The 18960-nt window shown below is 50.6% G+C and overlaps 1 protein-coding gene across 8 annotated transcripts in view; it reads left to right on the top strand.

Annotated features, from left to right (window-relative positions):
• Window positions 1-18960, top strand: part of KIAA1671 (KIAA1671 ortholog) — a 183996-nt gene that overhangs the window by 54972 nt on the left and 110064 nt on the right. For 7 of the 8 annotated variants that reach the window (XM_032309853.1, XM_032309855.1, XM_032309859.1 and 4 more), the window contains exons 3-6: window positions 1114-2727; window positions 4704-4791; window positions 8355-11198; window positions 16894-17028. In XM_032309853.1, the coding sequence (XP_032165744.1) occupies window positions 1114-2727; window positions 4704-4791; window positions 8355-11198; window positions 16894-17028 (4681 nt within the window). The remainder of the gene's footprint in view (window positions 1-1113; window positions 2728-4703; window positions 4792-8354; window positions 11199-16893; window positions 17029-18960) is intronic. The other variant, XM_032309854.1, reaches the window with a different exon arrangement.

Raw genomic sequence — 18960 nt, 5'->3', positions numbered from 1 at the left:
ACGGGCATGAAGGTTGGGGCAGGCTGGTGGGAGGGGCAGTGCGGGAATCAAGAACAGCGACTTGTCTGGCACTTTTTCAGACCAGAAAGGAATGCGACTTGATGTTTAAGAAGACCTTGTTGAGGGGTGCCTGGGTGGCTCAGTGGGTTAAAGCCTTTGCCTTCGGCTCGGGTCATGATCCTAGGGTCCTGGGATCAAGCCCCACGTTGGGCTCTCTGCTCAGCGGGGAGCCTGTTTCCCCTGCACTCTCTGCCTACTTATGACCTCTGTCTATCAAATAAATAATTAAAATATTAAAAAAAAAAAAGAAGAAGAAGACCTTGTTGAATGGGGTGAGGATGTGAGGTCAAGCTCCAGCTGTGCGATGTTGCCAAGTTGCGTGACCTCTCTAGGCCCTTTCTCTTCGCCCTCATAGTAATAGCAATGACCCCTGCTTCTCAGGGTTGTGCAAGATTAGTAAGAGAGGACGAGCTCCTGGCTGGGTGAACAAGGGTCTTACTCCAGAGCCGCTGTGAAATGGAGTCTGATGATCACCCTACCCACCTCGTAGGGTTATAAGGAGGATGTGGTTTCTAGAACATGTAAGCACCTGGCCTACCTTGAGGCCTCACTTGGGGTAAACCCTCACCCTTGGCTGTGAACTCTTCTTACAGAGGCTCTGAAGGCAGCCAGCATGGACTAGATGTTCAACAGAAAAGAACCCAAAGGCAAAGCAGAAACAGAGCAGGTGGACTGAAAAAAGAAATGACTTATTGTTTTAAGGCACCTGGAAGGGCATGTGGGGGAAGGTGGCAATGAGGGGCAGTCTAGTGGACCTGGGGACCACTAGCCAACTTTGTGACCTTGGTGCCTCCAGTCCTCAATAGCTGGGTGCCCTGCGACTTGTCCCCTGCCCTCTCTGTCTTGGGGCTGGGACAGACTTTAACATGGTATCTGGTCCACTCCCTTTGTCCGGAGTTCAGAGAGGTGGAGAGGAGGGCCCAAGCTTCCCCCGTGAGGTCTGTGGAGAGTGGTTCCTGACATCCTGGGCCCATTCCCCCACAACGCTCTGGTTGGACCCAGACACTGACATTTAAATGTATTTTTTCCCTCTCCTTTGCTTTTTCCTTTTAGTGACTGCTTCCCTAGTTCGGATGTTCTTAATCCCCATGGAGCCACAACCGTAGCCATGGCGATACGGGTGGAGGTCGGCGCCCTAACTCCCCTGACAGGAGTGCCAGGCCTCGGCGAGATCTCCAAGGAGGAGACCCTGAAGCGGACCTACTTCTGCCAGGCTGGAGACGCCCCCGGGGCACCCTCAGCACTGCTTCTGGAAGGGAAAAGCCCCCTTAGGAGCCCAGCCCGCTTACTCCCTCTGCCCAGACTTGCCCCCAAGCCCTTCTGCAGGGAGAAGGTCCCAGATGTGAAGCCCCTTGTCCCATCCCCAGGGCCCAGCCCAACCAGCCCTTCTCCTCCCTGTGGGCGCCCCCAGGATGTGGTGGCAAAGGACCTGAATGAGAAGATGCCTGGCTTGGTGGGGCAGGAGGCAGGGAATGGGGAGGGCCTGAGGAGAAGCTCATCCCTGTTCAACAAGACCACCTTCCTACGTCCCCGATCCAACACCATGATTGTCTTTGAAACCATCAAAGCCGGCCCTGCTCTGGGGAAGGGGATCAGTGAGGGGGCTCGGGAGGCCACCACAGGTGTGTCTCAGGAGCCCGCTCCAGGCTCTCGGCCTGAGGGGATTGCCAAGACTGCTCTGCCTGCCCGAAAGCCTGGGACCCTTCCCCGACCGGCCTCCCTGCCCCAGGACATCAGGCCAGCTGTCCCCCAAGAGGAGACAGGCCCAAATGAGACTCTGTCAAAGGTCAGCAGTGTAGAGGACACGGGGGACCCCACTCTGGAGCCCAAGCCTCGCCTGAGGAGAAGGCCTGTGTCGGCCATCTTCATTGACTCCATTCAGCCTCAGAAGCCAGGGCCCGGTGGGGCAGCTACAGGGGGAAAATCACCCCCCACCCCGCCTGAGAAGACGTGGGTGAGGAGGCCCAGGCCTCTGTCCATGGACCTCACAGCCCCATTTGAGAGCAAAGAGACCTTGCTGAAGAAGGTGGCCAATGAGGCCACCGCGGGTTCCATTGCCCAGTGTCGGGGGCCGGAGAGGTCCGACCCGGAGACCCAAGTGAGCACAGAGTGTTTGGTTAGAGCAAACCCTCGCCTTTGGGACCCAGACTCAGATGTCCTGGAGGTAGCCAAGAAGACCCGAGAACAGAAGGAGAAGATGCTTTTCAAGCAGGCGGAGACGGGCAGCCTCAGACCTGTGGGGGGCTCAGCCCAGGGCACCCCCACGGAGGACCAGCCTCCTGGGGAGGAGAAGGCTAAGCTGCTCAGGGAGCCAGAGAAGGCACCCCCTTCCCCCTCGCCCAGACCTGGAAAAGATCAAGAGTTTTCTGAGGTCAAGAGCAGAGCAGCCGACGGGGACAGCCGACCAGAGGGAGGATGGACCCTCGGGGGCAGCGTCAAGAAGTGCATCAGCCTGTTTGGGGAGGAGAGCACCTTGGCCTTGGCAGCAGACTCTGAACGCCAACCGGCCACCCCTGAGCCCCCGTCGGCTGCCCCAGGGCCCGAGAAAGTGGGTGTGAGTGTCCAGGAGAGGATCAAAGGCTGGGCTGTGGAGAACTCCGAGGCAAAGCCAGAGATCAGGAAGAAGACATTCCAAGCACGGCCTTTGTCAGTGGATCTGACCAAACTGTAAGTGGGAATGTTCCACAGGCTTTGCTCAGCCCTGAGCTGCCTCAGACTGCCTACTAGAGCCTCCTCAGGAAAGGGAACTGGCACAAGGCTCCACGCTAGCTGCCTTACAGCCCACTCTCAATTTACCCACAGCCCCCAAGAGGAGATGCCCGTAGCTTCCATTTCTCAGATAAAGAGCTGAGGCGCAGAGAGCTAACACAGCTTCCCTCCAGGTTCGGTGTACGCCAGCAGCTCCATTTCCTTGTTCTTTCTCCTCTTTGCACTTTGCCATGGGAGGTATTGTGCCCATTGCACAGATGCAGATAGGAGAGATGAACTACCATGAGGAAGTCTGGAGCCCTCATGTACTCCAGCATGGCCTGGGTCCCTGGCTAAGCTTGCCTTTCCAGGAGACTGAGGACTTGACTGGATGGCCTCAGACTCCAGGAATGGCCCCCAAGTAAAATCAAATGGGTCAAGATAGCTTGAGCAAGCCCCTTCCTGTTTTGAGCCTTGGTTTCTTTGTCTTTAAAACGGAAATTTCCTTAAAGGATTAAGGCCAAGACTCCCAGATAATGCTGTGAATCACTCTGCCCACGGGAAACCATCTCTCTGTTGTAGCTCTGAATGACATGGTGAATCCTGTTAGTTGAGGGTTTTCTAAGCTCAGCCGGCCTTGGCCATCTCTTGCTCCTTTGCTTTCCCTCAAGTGGCTTCCAGGCTGCAATAGGGAGATGCCACTAGGTGTGGCCACCAGCTCCTCAATGACATGCATGCCACTGACATACCTTTGTCCGGTTGAAGTTTCCAGGGGTCACCTCTGGGAGACCGCTGCCCTCCCAGCCCTGGGAACCAGGGCAGTGAGCTGGGCCAGGGTCAGACCCATGGCTCTCAGCATTTGGAATCATCTGGAAAAAAATCCCGAGGCCTGGGGCACTCCCCTCCTACCACCATCTCAAGATTGCGATTCAATTCCATTGGTTTGGGGAGGGGGCTCCTATCTTGGTTGTTTGTGAAAGTGTCCCAAGTGATTGTCCCGTGCAGCCAGGCCCAAGTTAAGATAACAGAGAAAGAGGCCTGCAAGCCAGGGGCCTCACACACCTTTCCCCGTGTCCTCATAGTGCCTCAGACTATTTTCCATCTGACAGATGGGGAAACTGAGGCTTGAGAGTGGGAATAACTCATCCACAGCCTCATGCCTCCCGGGAGTCAGACCCTGGAGGACTGTAGAGTGGGGCGAGGTGAAGTGGTCTGTTTCCCTCCCCTCCCTTGTCTCTGCAGCCCCTAGCCCTGATCTCATCTTTAGGCATCCATTCCACAGAGCTCTTCAGAGATGGGAATATTCTAGCACCAGAATACTCTTTCTTTCTCTTCCTCTTAACAAGTGGAGAAACTGAGGCCCCGAGAGGGACAATGACTTGGCCGAGGTTAACCAGAGAGGCAGCGATAGGCCTGTGCCCCCACACATTACAAGACAGCCCACCACCCCCGAGTGCCGTGGCAGGGCTGTGGTGGGGCTGCTGTTTGTGCCCGGGGTTGCTAACAACAACCATTAATTATCTCTCCTGGGGCATCTTTACTCTTCCCTAAACGCCCTCACATAGCTATTAGGGCTTTGGGTAGCCTCTTATCTGCCCTACAAAAGACGATGGGGAGGTGTTAATTATCCCCGTTTTATAGATGAAGAGACAGAGGCTCAGGTGAGGTCACAAGCACAGCCCCAGCTCCCACAGTGGGGAGAGAGCAGAGCCTGGGACTAGCACCCAGGTCTCTTCACCCAGGCCTGGGGCTCCTGCTACCCCAACAATGCTGTGTTTGAGGTAAGCTGCCCCCCACCAAGCCCTTCTTAGTTTGGTGACTGGAAAGGATGCGTCCTATTGCTTTGTTGATCTCAATGCTGATCTCACCTCTGGGTTCTTGAGCTAGTCATGGGGTGTGGACGGGCGGGAGTCACCGATTCTGGCCCCCAACAAGTAACGTAGATCTCTGTATAGGTTTTCGAGTCCAGTGTCAAGCAATGAAGTCAAGTACGAGAAGTGTTCTGAGCTAAGTGGCGAGCTTCCTAAGGAACCCAGAGAAAAGGTAAGGAGCCCCCGTGTTTGGCACATCTGGTTTTCCAGTGATTTCCAGTGATTCACTTACTGGAAAAAGAGCCTAGGAAAGAATCAGAAGCTTCTCGTGAAGCATGAAACACATTTTTTTTTCTCTAATGCCGGGGCTTTTCACGTCCCTTTTGGGTTTGTGATTCTGCACTCCTTAGTGTTAAATATTATTTACAAATGTAACTGCCAGGTTTTATTTATTTATTTATTTATTTTCCTGTGCAAAGAGCAAAAGGGACCTGGCTTTCTTACATACGAATGACTGTCTTATTAAGAAATTAAAATTTAGGTTAGAAAACTCTTAATAGAAACTCCCTTGGTTTCCTTCATTAGGGTCCCTGTTTCCTTCCTTGCCTTGGCTGGTCACCAAGCAGTAGCAGAAGGAGGGAAACTACTAGCAACTAAATTGCTGAAAAGTATTTTTATTTAATCTATTTAATAAGGAGAAGCTCATAAAATACCTACTAGGTCTAACTCACTTGTGGTTGATGCCTCATGCAGGGTTTTAGGTTTTTTAAGAACAGCTTTTTTTGAGGTATAATGGATGTGCAGGAAACTGTATCTGTTTCCAGTGCACATAGATGAGTTTTAATATACCCATGTGCACACCTGTGAACGTGTATCACTATCAGGATTCCAGACATCTCCAGCACCTGCAAGCTGTTTCTTTTGTAACCACTCCTGGACCCTCCTCCTACCCCCAAATAGCCACTGACCTGCTTTCTGTTCCTATACAGATCAGTTTGTGTTTTCTAGATTTTTCTCTAAATGCAACCAGTGCTGCTTTTTTTTTTTTTGGTCTCTTTTCTCTCACTTAGAATAATTATTTTGAGTCGTGTCACGTTGTGTATGTATTTATCAATAATGGATTCCTTCTTGTAGCTGAATAGCATTCCATTGTGTGGGTAGACCATGATTTGTTTATCTCTTGGCCCTGTTGATGGACATTTGGGCTGTTTCCCATTTTGGGGCTATTGCATGTAAAAGAGCTCTGAACATTTGTGGGCAAGGCTTTGTAAGGATATCTGTTGTCTTTTCTCTCTGGTAGATGCCTAGGAATGGCTGGATGGTATAGCAGGTGTACTTTTCACTTTTTAGGACACTTAGGCAGACTTTTAAACACCAGAACTTGGTGGCAAGCACATTTGTGCCCCAGGAGCTGGATCTGAAGGCAGTGCCCACCACTCCTGGGGGTGGGTTTGCCCTGCTTTTACTCTTGGATGTTCTGAACAGCTTCTTTGAAAACGGTTGAGAGAAGTTCTGGTTGACATAAAGTCTCGGATTTTCTCATTAAAATGGTATAGTGGTAACAGCAAGAACAAAGAGGACACTGTGTGGGACACCTGGGGGGCTCAGTTGGTCAACCAACTGCCTTTGGCTCAGGTCATGATCCCAGAGTCCCGGGATCGAGTCCCGAGTCAGGCTTCCAGATCCATGGGGAGTCTGCTTCCTCTCTAAACTTCTCCGCTCTCACGCTCTCTCTCACTGTCTTTCTCTCAAATAAATAAAATCTTCAAAAAAAAAAAAAGGACCCTGGTAAGCAAGTGGGACAAAATACTGGTTGTCATTGAATCTAGGGGATGGGTCAAGGTGAATTTATTATTTTCTCTGTAATTTTGTATGTGTGAGAAAACTTTCAAGAGATAAAAGTTAGTAAGGGAACCCTTGCTTTATTTAATACAGAGATTTGACTTTTGTAAGTAGATTTTTCTATCGGTAATTTTTTTTATTGTAGTGAAAGACACATAACATACAATAGACAATTTTCATTTTTTAAAGAACAATGAATGTATTTTTAAATTTAAAAACAATCTTTCTATGTGTGTATACACACATATATGTAAAAATACACACATACAATACTAGGGAAAAGTTCTGGAAAGTTCTACAAGGATTACATTCCTCCCTGTCGATAACAGCTATTATTCAGGAAGGGTGCTGGTATTTGAATATCTGAAGTCTCAAAAAGGATTTGAGCTTTGTTTTAGAGGATTCATATATTATTTATGTGAATTTTATGTAATAAAATGTAAACAAAAACTTAAATGAAAATATTTTTTAAATTCTTGATCTGCAGTAGAGGTTAGCAAACTCTGGCTCTATGTGTATCTTAACCATTTTATTTTTATTTTTTTAAGATTTATTTATTTGAGAGAGAGAGAGAGCATGAGGCGGGGAAGGGGCAGAGGGAAAGGGAAACAAGCAGGCTCCCCACGGAATAGGGAGCCCCATGCAGGGCTCGATCCCAGGACCCTGAGATCAGGACCTGAGCCAAAATCAAGGGTTGGACACTCTGCTGACTGAGCCAGCCAGACGCCCACAGAGCTTTTTAATCACTCCAAATGGAGACCTTTACCCAGTCATTCACTTCCCATCTCCCACCTGTGGCCTTGGACAACCACCAATCTACTTTCCATCCCTGTAGACTTGCCTCTTCTGGACATTCCTTATAAATGGAATCACAAAACACGTACCCCTTTGTGTCTGGCTTCTTTCAGTGAGCATAAGGCTTTGAAGGGGCATCCGTGTTGGAGCATAAATCACTTTATTCCTTTTTATGGCTGAATACCATCCCATTATAGGGATAGACCACAATTTGTGGATCCGTTCTTCTTCTGGTGGACATTGGGTGATGTCCACCGTTCTGTGATTGTGAATCCTACTTTAGTAGATACAGGTGTGCAAGTCTTTGTTTGAACTCGTTTTCCCTTCTTTTGGGTATCTCCCCAGGAACAGGATTACTGGGTTAGATGGTTCATTCTTTAACTTGTTGAAGTAGACTTCTTTCTAGATCAAGAATGACTAATACGTGTATATTATAAAATCAAGTGGAACCGAGTGCAGAAGTGGAAAAACGGCGTTCTCCTCGTCATTCCTTCCTCCTCCCCTCACTCCCTTACAGTTTGATTTTTATCTTTTCTCCGCTGTGTATCTCTATGTGTCTACACATACACACAAGTTGTTTAGAAGCCGTATTGTTTTATAAATACACTGTTCTGCAGCCTGCTGTTCTCCTGCCCACACCTTAGTGCTTTCTGTGTTGTTAGATGTGACATTGGGAGCCACTGCCCCTCCCTTCTGTGGATCCAGGCGCCCTGTGATACTCCGTTGTCTGGATTATGTCAAAGCTCACTTAGCCTGAACCCTACAGGTGGGCATTTAGGTTTGTTTTTGTGTCATTGGCTTTCTGTCTCTGCAGTGCTCCCTCCCCGAGCACTCTTGTTTACCCAGACTTGGGCATCTGAGCCAAGAAAGAGTCTTAGGGAGGAAATTGACCAGATTAAAAGGAAATGAATATTTTAAGATCATGACATATACTGAACTGTCCAAAAGTCATACCCATTTATGTCCTTGCCAGCAGTATCCAGGAGTGTCCATTTTCCCACATCCTTACCCACACTGGGTGTGTTCAGTCTTTGGAATTTTATGGTATCTCATGGTTGTGATTTTAAAAGCAGCTGTTCCGATCATCTCACCACTTCCTTTCTCTCTCAAGTCCCTTAAATTAAGTTGGATTGCTTTTTTTTTTTTTTCCCCCCCCAGCAAAAGGAAGGCAATGGTGTGGATGGAGTATCTGTCCTGAGAAGCCCCTGGAAGCCTGGTTTGCTCCGGGAGAAGTCTAGGCAGACAGAGCGGAAAGACAGCTCTCACCAAGTCCCTGGCACCTGTCGGGGTGAAAGCTTGAGGAGGACTCTGAGCCCTCCTGACAGCACTACAGAAGATAATGGAAGCTTCCAGACTGTGTGGGCCACAGTGTTTGAGCATCATATGGAGAGACACACAGTGGCTGACCAGTCACGACACTGTCTCTCGGCCACGCGCCCCAGGGATGGGGCGGATGCCCGTGTCTCAGAAGTCAGACCTAGGCACGAGAGAAGCTCTTGGCTGGGGAAGGATGTGCCAGAAAAGACAAACCTTGTGAAACAGAACTCCAGATGGGTTGAAAATCCCCGTACAGAGAAATGGGGACAGACCGCCCTTCTGAATGGTGAACCCAAAGGGTTTCACATGCCCTTCCCTGAAGAACACCCTTTGGATGAGAAATGCAATAAAAACCCCGTCCTCCAACGCTCCGAAAAGCCTCCCCCATCCCAGAGGGTTGAGCCCAAGTATGGCATTGTGCACACGGTCAGCAAGCGTGTACACAGTGAGGCCATCCCCACGGTATCAGAGGAAAAAGCCGTGACCCTGCGAAGTGGCCGATCTCAGCTCTCTCCAAAGGGGAGGCAGCAGTCGCATGAGGTCACCCCTGCTGACCTGGAGTGCAGGCTGGAAGGTCAGGCGGGGTCTGTCCAAAGGGCCAGTTTGATTTGGGAAGCTCGAGGCACTCACGATGTCAGTAGGCTAAAGCCTGACTTCCGAGAGCCGAGGGACACATTTGGGGGCAATTGCCTGTCACCCAAATGGACAGGTGGGGTGACTGTGAACTGGCATAAAGCCACCATGGTGGCCAATGAAGAGAAAGGCTCAGAACTGAGCACCGAAGTCAAGAGCGAGCACCCAGCCAGGCTCTGTGGCCCCGAAGCCGGCTCTGGTAGGGCCCGCCAGGCTGCCATCAGGGAAGCCCCGCAGGAAGGGCCGGATGGGGCCAGGAACAAGTCAGGAGACTGCAGCTCCACAGGAGAAAGGGGTGCCCCCCAGGGGTTCCCTCTGGATCTACCAACCAGGAATCAGGACAAGCCGTCTGACATACGGGCATGGCTACAACCAGAAGTGCGTGGACAGAAGGGACGCCTCGCTGTGGCTGCCGGTGAGGGTGAGCCACAACCGGCCCAGGCACCAGAGCCCGAGGCCAAGATGCGGGAGGCGGGTCCCCCGGACCAGAGGCTTGAGAGGTGGCGACGGCGGACATTGCCCCATGACGTGAAGTTTGACGAATTCAGCTTCCTGGGCCCAGAAAACTCCTGGAAGGTGGAGCAGAGACGAACAGACCATTCGAGCCCCACCACCAGTGCCTTAAGGAAACCTGAGCTATCCCCCCACAGGGTGGAGACCCGGGAGTTGAGCCCAGGTGCTTCCCAGGACCCAACTCGGCCAGCGGTGAAGCAGGGGTCATCTTTGGAACCCAGGGCGACATTTTTCGCAGTGACATATCAGATTCCTGATACTCAGAAAGCAAAGAGCATTGTTAAGTCAGGGCCTGAAAACTTGACAGAACATTCTAGAAAAACAATCCTGCCTCCTCCTCTTCCTCTAACATCCACCTTGGTTTCTCTTAACCATGAAGAGCCACTGGAGGCCAAGGGCAGTAACAACTGGACTAAGGGCAAAGAACACCACAGTGCGAGCTGTTCAAAACCTCTGAAGCCAGCAGACCGCCCATCACCTCTTAGCGACAGGACTCTGGATTCTTCTAGTGAAAGAATCCTGGATGCTGAAGCCTTATGGATCCGTCGGGGACCAGAGGATGGCACCGGTTTTCAGAACAATTCGAAGGATAGTGGGAACAGAACACCTCCCAGCAATGCCCCCCAAACACCCCCAGCTTCCAAAAGCCACCCAGAAGCCATTGATCTCATCAGGAGGGACCCTGAGGTGGGCAGTGCAAGGGTCCCAGGGAGGATCAAAGATGGCTACAGATCTAGCGTTCTCGACATCGATGCTCTAATGGCCGAATACAAGAAGCAGGAGGGTCAGGAGCTAGTGGAGGGTAAGCCCACATCGCCCAGCAGCTCAACTCTGGAGAGGCCAGGCCAGCAAGGCAGGGTGGACCCAAGAAGGAGGAGCTGGAAGGAGAGGTCTGAAGCTGAGAGTCTCCACAAACCAGCCAGTTTTGCCGAAGCAAACCACGGTTCTGCTCCTGGTGCCGTCAAGCAGCCAGCAGAAGCCTTGTGGACAGCCACAAACACCGAGCTCAGCCCTCCTCTGTGGGCTCCGCCGCTCTCAGCTCCTAATGAAAAACATCCAGAGACCTCCTCTGGTCCCGTGGATCCCTGGAGAAAAGTTTTGGGAGTCCCTGAGGATGACAGAAAGGATTTTGTTAGTAAACATCAGAGTGTAAAGTATCAGAATTCCCTAGCCGAGTCAAAGCCCACTCCCTGGGAGGATCTGGGCAGTGGGGCCTGTGTGTTGGCCAGATCCACTCCCACTGACCAGAAGAAAGGGACCCCAAAGAAATCCATCAGCAGGGGAGGAGAGAGCAGTGTGGTCCAGTGGGGTGAGCACCCATACGACTATGGCAGGTCACTGCTGAATGTCAAGAGGGCCTGTTCGGAAAAGGGCCCCCCTGCCAAAGTCTGGGAGGGCCTGTCTGTGATGCAGGAAGCCAGAGAGAGGAGGCAAGAGCAGCCCAAAGAGAGGTCCAGCCTCCCCAGAGACAGTTCCAAGGCCAAGGAGACCAAAATGGGACCCTGCCGGCGGGAGTCAGGCACTCGAGACATTCAAAAGGTGAGTAGGCAGGCTCTTTCAGTTTTTTTAAATGCTGGTTAGACATATACGCCAGGGGTCTCAAACTCCCATCCCACGTGTGGGCCAGGTGGGTATGCAAATGAACGGAGTCTGGCTGGGTGTGGGGCTCTAGGGAGTGGTGGGGATTGTGGAGGGCAGCTGGTTCTGGACACAGGCTGGCTCCATTTAGTCCATGGGCCACCGGTTTGAAACCTCTGTCCTAGAAGGATGATACTCATTTATTGAGCCCTGCTGTCCTTTCCTGTATGTTGTATCAAGTTCATTATCCTGTCCCTAATGTTCAGTGGCATGTGTGACATTCTGTGAACAGGCAAGGAATACATGCGGAGTGGGGGAATGAGCAGTGTTCTGTGAGTCTCATGGCAATGCCTCTTCTGTGGGATTGAGGTTTGGGGTTTCCATAGAAGTAGCCCCTTGCAAGCAGTTGTTTATTTTTATTTTTTAAGATTTTATTTATTTATATGAGAGAGAGAACATGAGCTGGGGGAGGAACAGAAGGAGAGGGACAAACAGACTCCCTGCTTAGCACAGAGCCTGACACGAGACTCGATCCACAACCCCATGGTCATGACCTGAGCAGAAATCAAGAGTCAGGTGCTTAACCGACTTAGCCACCTTCTCGCTGGAGACCTGTGGGAAGTGGCATTGATCACCCCTGACTTGTTCTGTCCTAGGGGCAAGGAGCCTGCAGTATTTACTTTCCAGTTCGCTCCTGCCCTCGCCTGAGGCTATTTCTGGGGCCAACAACATCCAGACTCATCCTTTCTGGCTGGTGCCACACTCAGTGGTGGGGAGAAAACTCCTCCCCTAGCAGGACACCATTGCCATTGGCACGTACTTGAGTTGTGGGCAGGGCGCCAAAATGTCGGCGGCGGATGTGATCAGCTTGTACAGACGGAAAAAACCCAGACTCAGAGAAGTTAAGTAAATTGACTTGGGTCACACAGCACCAGATGACAGCCTAGGGCTTGAACCCAGGTCTGGCTTGACACCCAGGCTTTCAAGTAAGCTCCTTGGTGGTGAACGAGGAACCTTGAATTTGAGGGAAAAAATCTGAGTATCAATCCCCATGTCCCTCTCACCCACCCTCAGCATTCCTTCCATCTCATGACTACTTAGTTCTTTTCTGGTCCAGATTCATATGGAGTTTCTTTCTGGAAATACAAGCAAACACAAACACAAATTCTTCTTTTTGCCTCTCTTTTCATCAAAGTGTGCCTTCTTTTTTTTTTTTTTTTAAGATTTTATTTATTTGTTTGAGAGAGAGACAGTGAGAGAGAACATGAGCGAGGAGAAGGTCAGAGAGAGAAGCAGACTCCCCGTGGAGCTGGGAGCCCAATGCAAGACTCGGTCCCGGGACTCTGGGATCATGACCTGAGCCGAAGGCAGTTGTCCAACCAACTGAGCCACCCAGGCATCCCCAAAGCGTGCATTCTTTAACAGGGGGTTGAAATTTTGATTGCATGTGGACGGAACCCACCCTGGCTTCTTAGACTGAGGGAAGGGCAAGCCCTTTCCCTGAGGGCCTGTGCCTCAGTTTCCTCATCTGTAAAAAGAAAGTAGAGGGTGCAGCCTGGACAAGGATGTTGTAGAAATGAAACAGTGGGCTGAGACCAAGACAGATCATTACACAGAGGATCACCTAAGGCTTTCCAGGTACTGCGTTCAGACCCGACTCTGCCGCTCACCAGCTGTGTGTGAGGTAGTGACCTTGCCTCAGTGGGGCTCCGATTCTTCAACAAAGACTGACAGAAGTTTCTGCCTGGCAGCTGTGTTGACAGGCTGAATGGAGACACAGCATGGCCTGGGCCCCCAGTGGGCGCGAGGGGAGGGCCGCCCGAGGAGGGGTTCCATGAGGCTGTTACCGTGGGCACAGTGGGAGAAGGGGAGGACAAGGAAATGTGACACCTAATCCATTTGCCAGCGCCTTGCTCAGGGGCCTGCTGGCGGCGGGAGAGTCAGGGTGGCGTGAAAGGGGCCTCTGGCCCAGCCTTGGATGCCCGCCCGGGGTGCGCAGGCCCCAGGAGTGCTCGTTGTCAGGGGATCTGTTTTCTCACCGAGGGATTGGGAAGCCTTGGACCAGCTCCCTGTTTCCCTTCTCTCCTGCCCAAGCAGCTTTGGTTCCTGACCTTGAAAAAAAATAAATGAAAACCGCACAGCAGTCCAAAATGTTGGTTGTTAAAAATCCAGACCTCACCAGAGTGTATAAGAAAGTATACCCCTAGGCCCCTTTCCCTTCCCTACTCCCCCGATGTAGCCATTCTTCGAGATCTCTGGGGCTTTCCTAAACTACGGAGTTGTGTGTTCGTCACCGGACATCATTTTTTGTAATTGTATTTTTCTTACTGCAAAAGCAGTGGATGCTTGTGTGAAGTTGAACGTGTTCTAGTAAGCATACAGTTTGGAATGAGAAGCTCTCCTAAATAATAAGTGTGGGGTGCAGGCTTCTAGGCCCATCTGAGACTCCTTCCGCCCCAATTGTGCCTAGCTCCATGGGTAAGGAAGCCCAGCTGGGTACAGAGAACTGGTAAGTCACCTGTTGTCTTATGGAAACATGGCAGTATCCTAGAGACAATCTTACATCTTGCTTTCTTTAACTTAACAGTAGAAAACACAAAAACAAGACAAAACAAAACAAAACAAAAAACCAGTGTGTAGACATTTACTTTATTATTTTCAGGGGCTGCCAAGTATTTTATTAAGTGACTAAGCCCAAACTTTTTTTTATCCGGACACTTGTTCATGGATGTTTGGGTTGGTTGGAGTTTTTGTGTCAGAAACAGAGCTTCAGAAAGCATCACAGTGCAAGCCTTTGCTCCCCTGGATCAGGCTTTCTGGATTCACAGCCAGTGCTGCCCACAGACCCGGGTGTGATTGTACTTAAAGTGATTCCCCGCCTCCACCTCTTTTCTTTTTTCTTTTTTTTCTTTTTTATTTAAGAAGCATTTATCAAAACTTTGTCCCAGGCCCGATTGCAGTATTCTATTTAATTAACTGGTTTATTTGAGTTTCAAAAGAGGAAACTTTTTCCAGAGGCTCTGAAAATACTTAAAGGCGTGGAGTACCAGCCCTCTTGTCCTCCTGTCACCCATCCTTAGCATTCCTCCCATTCTACGACCCCTTAGCTGCTTTTCTAGTCCGTATTCCTGGAGACTTTCTTCCTGAAAATATAAGCAAATGTGAACACAGATGCTCTTTTTTTTAAAGATTTTATTTATTTATCTGAGGGGGAGCACAAGCAGGGGGAGAGGCAGAGGGAGAGGGAGAGGCGGACTTCCCACTGGGCAGGGAGCCCCATGTGAGACTTGATCCCAGGAGGTTGGAGATTTATTGTGAAGCAATGTGTGGTCGAGCCACTGGCCCATGGCCTGATGTGAAGGAGGCTGGAGGTATCAGAGAGAAGCACCTCGAGACCTCTGCTCATTTACTACGTTTAATAATTGGGCTCACCTTGTCCCAAGCCCCACTGTAGGCACTCGAGCTGCTGGGAGGGACCAGCCCACTGTATCAGGCCACGCAGTGCAGTAAGGCAGCCACCAGCCATATGCGGCTCTTTCAGTGTAAATTAAACAAGAGTAAAAATTCAGTTCCTCGGTCCCACGAACCACGTGCAAGTGCTTAAAAGCCACAGGTGGCTCATGGCAAGTGTATGGTATAGCCCAGAAAGAGATCGTGTCCGTAATGATAGAATGTGCCAGTGGAGGGCTCTGGTCCAGGGGGCAAGTAGACCTCAAGTGAGTGAGAGGAGAAAGTCCTGGGGAGATAGAAGAAGAGCTGATAGGGAGGTGACTCTGAGACAGTGGACAGGGGAAGGTCTCCTTGGTCCCATGGATGCTGGAAGGGTGCCAGTGAGCACAGGGGGCCAGGGCCAGAGCATAAGGGAGCCACAGATTTCCAAGGCTCCCTTGGAGCCTTTCCTACGTACCATTTATGTCCTACCAGCAGTGGGTGAGGGCTGATTTCTCTACGTCCTTTGTTAACAGTTACCTAACTTTTTGATTCTAGCCATCTTCCTGGGTATAAAGGTATCTCATTGTGGTTTTGACTTGCCTTTTCCATGACCCATCTTTCCATGTGCCTATTTGACCATGTGTGTTCCTTCTTTATCTGTTCAGATCCTTTGTCCATTCTAAATTAGGTTATTGTTCTTTTTATTGTTGAATTGTCATTACTCTTTATATATTCTGGACACAAGCGCCTTAGCAGACATAGGATTTGCAGAAATCTCCTCCCATTCTGTGGGTTGTATTGTTCGCTTTCTTGATGGTGCCCTTTGAAGCACAAAAGTTTTTCATTTTGATGAAACTCCAGTTTATTTTTCTTTGGTCACTTGTTCTTTTGATGCCATATCTGAGAAACCACTGCCTAATCCAAGGTCATGAACATTTACACATGGTGTGTTTTCTTCTGAGGGCTTTCTAGATTTCACTCTGGCCTTGAGGGCTTTGATCTATTTTGAGTTGATTTTGATTTATGATGTGAGGTTTGCAAGCATATTTCGAAGGCAGAGTCTCAGCTTTGTTGATGAGGTGGAGAAAAGTAAAAGAATGGAGGGCGACCTGAGGATCTTGGCTGGCACAGCTGGGTGAGGGGCAGGGCCAGGGAGGAGCAGTTTTGGAAGGAAGGGGGCCCATGAAAGCTGAGATGAGTGTGTTCAGGGTGGGGGTATGTGGAGTTTGTGGTGGGATCTGCAAGTCAGGGGGTCCCAACATGGACAGACAAAATCGGGAGTTGTCTGTGCACGGATGTGATGTATTTAAAGCAAAGCGGTATTAAGAGAGATCCCTGCAGGAGTGATGGAGCAGGAAAAGAGAAGGTTCTAAGGCTAGCCCTGGATGAACAGACATCCCTTTGAGATGCGGGGAGGCTGAAAAGCAACAGCCAGGAAGGAAGGAGGACACAGAGGGTCTCATAAGGCATCAAACACAGAGTTTGCGAGGCAAGGGATCCAGAAGCCAGCCTTGTTCTTTACTCATGTTATGTGTTCTTAAGTAGATGCCTTCCCTCTCTGGGCCTTCCTTTCCTTACCTGTGCAGGGGGAGTGAACTACAAATTACTGGCCTGTGAGTGTGTCCCCTGTATATGACTGGCTGGGACAAAACCACAAGATTCAGACTAGGATATCTAGTACTGCCTTGTTTGTATATCACTTCTCTCCATATCTGTGCTTCTGTGCATATGTGTTTGCAGGCATGGAGAGGTGTCTGACATGAGGTCACCAAAAGTTACCAGTGATGGTAATGAGGAGGGCTCCCCAGGTACCAGGCATGGGGGAGAGGATCCTGAAGCAAGGCAGGTGCCCAGGACTCATGCACAGCACCCCCTGGCAGCACTGTGTCATGCACTTCCCATGCACAGCTCCTCCCTTGGTTCTCCCCTGAGCCTAGAAGCTGAGCACTGTTATCAGGGGCCTTTCCCCACATGGTCAAGGCTCAGCAAGGTTAAGACACTAACCTGAGGCCACACACAGTGATTAAGTGGCTGAGTCTGGCCTGAACCTCGACCCCACATACTGCCTCCCATCAATAAGGTGGACCGCCATGGGATGGGGTTTCTGGCCCTTTCATTTTCTATTTGCCCTTTTAGGCACAGAATGGACTCTCTGGCTGTGACCTATTCTTCCTGTCCATGGAAAAGCGCCAGTAAAGTCCTCTGCTTGTGTTCTGTGCCTCAGGTGCTGCCACAGAACGTGGAGAAGGAGAATGCCCTGCCAGACAGGGAGCAGCCGCTCTGGCCGCGGTCACCCGCAACCTTGGGCCCCCGGAGAAGCCACAGTTTATGCAAGGACAAGAGGCGTGGGCCCTTTGTGGTGAGTGGTGCCGGTGCGGCCAGAATGGGACTCGCGCGGGGTTGTTGGGCATCAGACTCTTCTGGGAATGCAGTTGTGTGGACAGTCCAGGCTGGCCCAGGGGCCCGAGGAGGCCAAGGGGACACAGGTGCCTGTCTAGGAATCTGGTGTTGCCAGACTGGCTGCGCGGTGGTTCTCGATGGGGAGGGTGTTGGTGGTTCTGCCTTCACTCCTCTTGGGTTTCCGGCCCAATGCAGAGAGGTAACCCCAGGTGCCTGGCATGGAGCAGAAAAGAACATGCCCTGGGGTCTGAAAGTTCTGGGTTCGAGTCCCAGCACTGTTTCTCTCAGTTTCTTTTAGCAGCTTACTTCTTTGTACTTTGGTTTCGTTGTCTAGAAAACAGGATCCTGATTTCTGTTTCTTTTGCGCCAGTGAGTTAATTTAACTAAGCTGGTCCTGGAGCCAGATCTCCAGGGCTCAGACCCTAGCTCTGTGTGCAGAGAGGTGTTGGGTCTCAGTCTCTTCATCGTGAAATGGGGATAATAACAGCATCTACTTAACAGGGTTGTTTGGGGCTCAGAGGAGATAAGGCGGCAAGAGTTCTGCTTAGTCCTTGGTGCATGGGAAACATTTTCATGAGAGTTACCATTATCATTGTTGTTGTTGTTATTACTCTTCTTCTTCTTATTATTATTATTCTTCTTGTCCCCAGTCCCTGTGTGGGGAATCATCTCAGATAGGCATTTCTTTAAGGAGGTAACCCCAATCCTACTCACAAGGTCATTTGGATCACAAGCTCCATGCATTTCAAGGGTATTTGTGTCTGATCTTGGATTGGGAGACAAGGGATCCTGTAGCATCGGAATCCTAGGTTCCATCCCTCTGGCTTTATGGTCATGGGCAAGAAACTCCACTTCCTCGAACCCCCATTTGCTCCTTTGCAATATGGCTTGAAGACGATGCCCCGGGCAAACATCTATGCCAGCATCAGGGGGGTGATGGCAGGGCTGGGGGCCACAGAGCCAGAGCAGAAATGTAGACCTCGGCTAGCTGTCCACTGAGCAGCCCCAGAAAGCCTCCTTGGGTGTTGAGATCCCAGCCACAGACATGCTCACATTTGAAACCTGCCTGGTTTTCTTTTTAAAGAAAACCTGCCTGGTTTTCTTTTCCACTGATTTCTTCCTGACTCTTTTCTCGTTGCCTCCCAGGCGGCACCGACTCAAGCTTATCTGATTGTACTTGAACTTCTGTGTGTGTATGCGAAGACAGGGGTTATGGAGAGAAAAGCATTTAAGGCCTGTCTTTTTATAGTCTCTGCTTGCTGGCATCCTTCCTGGTGGCCCGGCTCCCACTTCCACTCTCTGTAATTGAGGAGCCTTTGTCCTTGGAGTCCCCAGGTGGCTTGCCTTGGCTCTTTCCTTGCAGCTCCCTGAGAGCCCTGCACTGTTGCTTCCTGCTTGTTTACCTTCTCCAATGTAGGTGGGAAGGATGAGGGCCTCAGACCTCCTTTCCCTGCCTTGAGGACTTACACCTGCAATTCCAAGGAGTGGCCACCAGGGGGTGGTAGTGTCCGACTCACTTTAATGGGGCACCAAAAGCCTCACTCCAGGGCCCCTCAGCATTGGGCTCTGGAGGCTAAGTGGCTTCCAACTCTGGCTCTGCCACCGTGTGACCTGGGATGAGTGATCTGATGGACCTCAGTGAACCTCAGTTTTTTCTTCTGTAAGGTGAGGATGGTCCTTTCTGGCCTCAAGGGCATTTCTCTGAACTCACTCAGCACTCCGAAGAGGGAATCCTCAGTGAATGCTGGGGCTGCAGGATAGCTTTTCCTTCTACCTCCCCTGCCTCCTCTACTCTCCCTTTTCTTCAGCTCTCTCATTGTAAGAGAGGAAACTGAGGCCCAGAGTTAAGGCCTGACTTAAGGTGACTGTCAGGTGAGGACCTGGGTCCCGA

The sequence above is a fragment of the Mustela erminea genome, chromosome 13 (genome assembly GCF_009829155.1).
Source record: "Mustela erminea isolate mMusErm1 chromosome 13, mMusErm1.Pri, whole genome shotgun sequence".
NCBI classification, from domain to species: domain Eukaryota; kingdom Metazoa; phylum Chordata; class Mammalia; order Carnivora; family Mustelidae; genus Mustela; species Mustela erminea.
The sequence above is the reverse complement of the archived record's forward strand: the minus strand, read 5'-3'. Positions and strand labels throughout refer to the sequence as shown.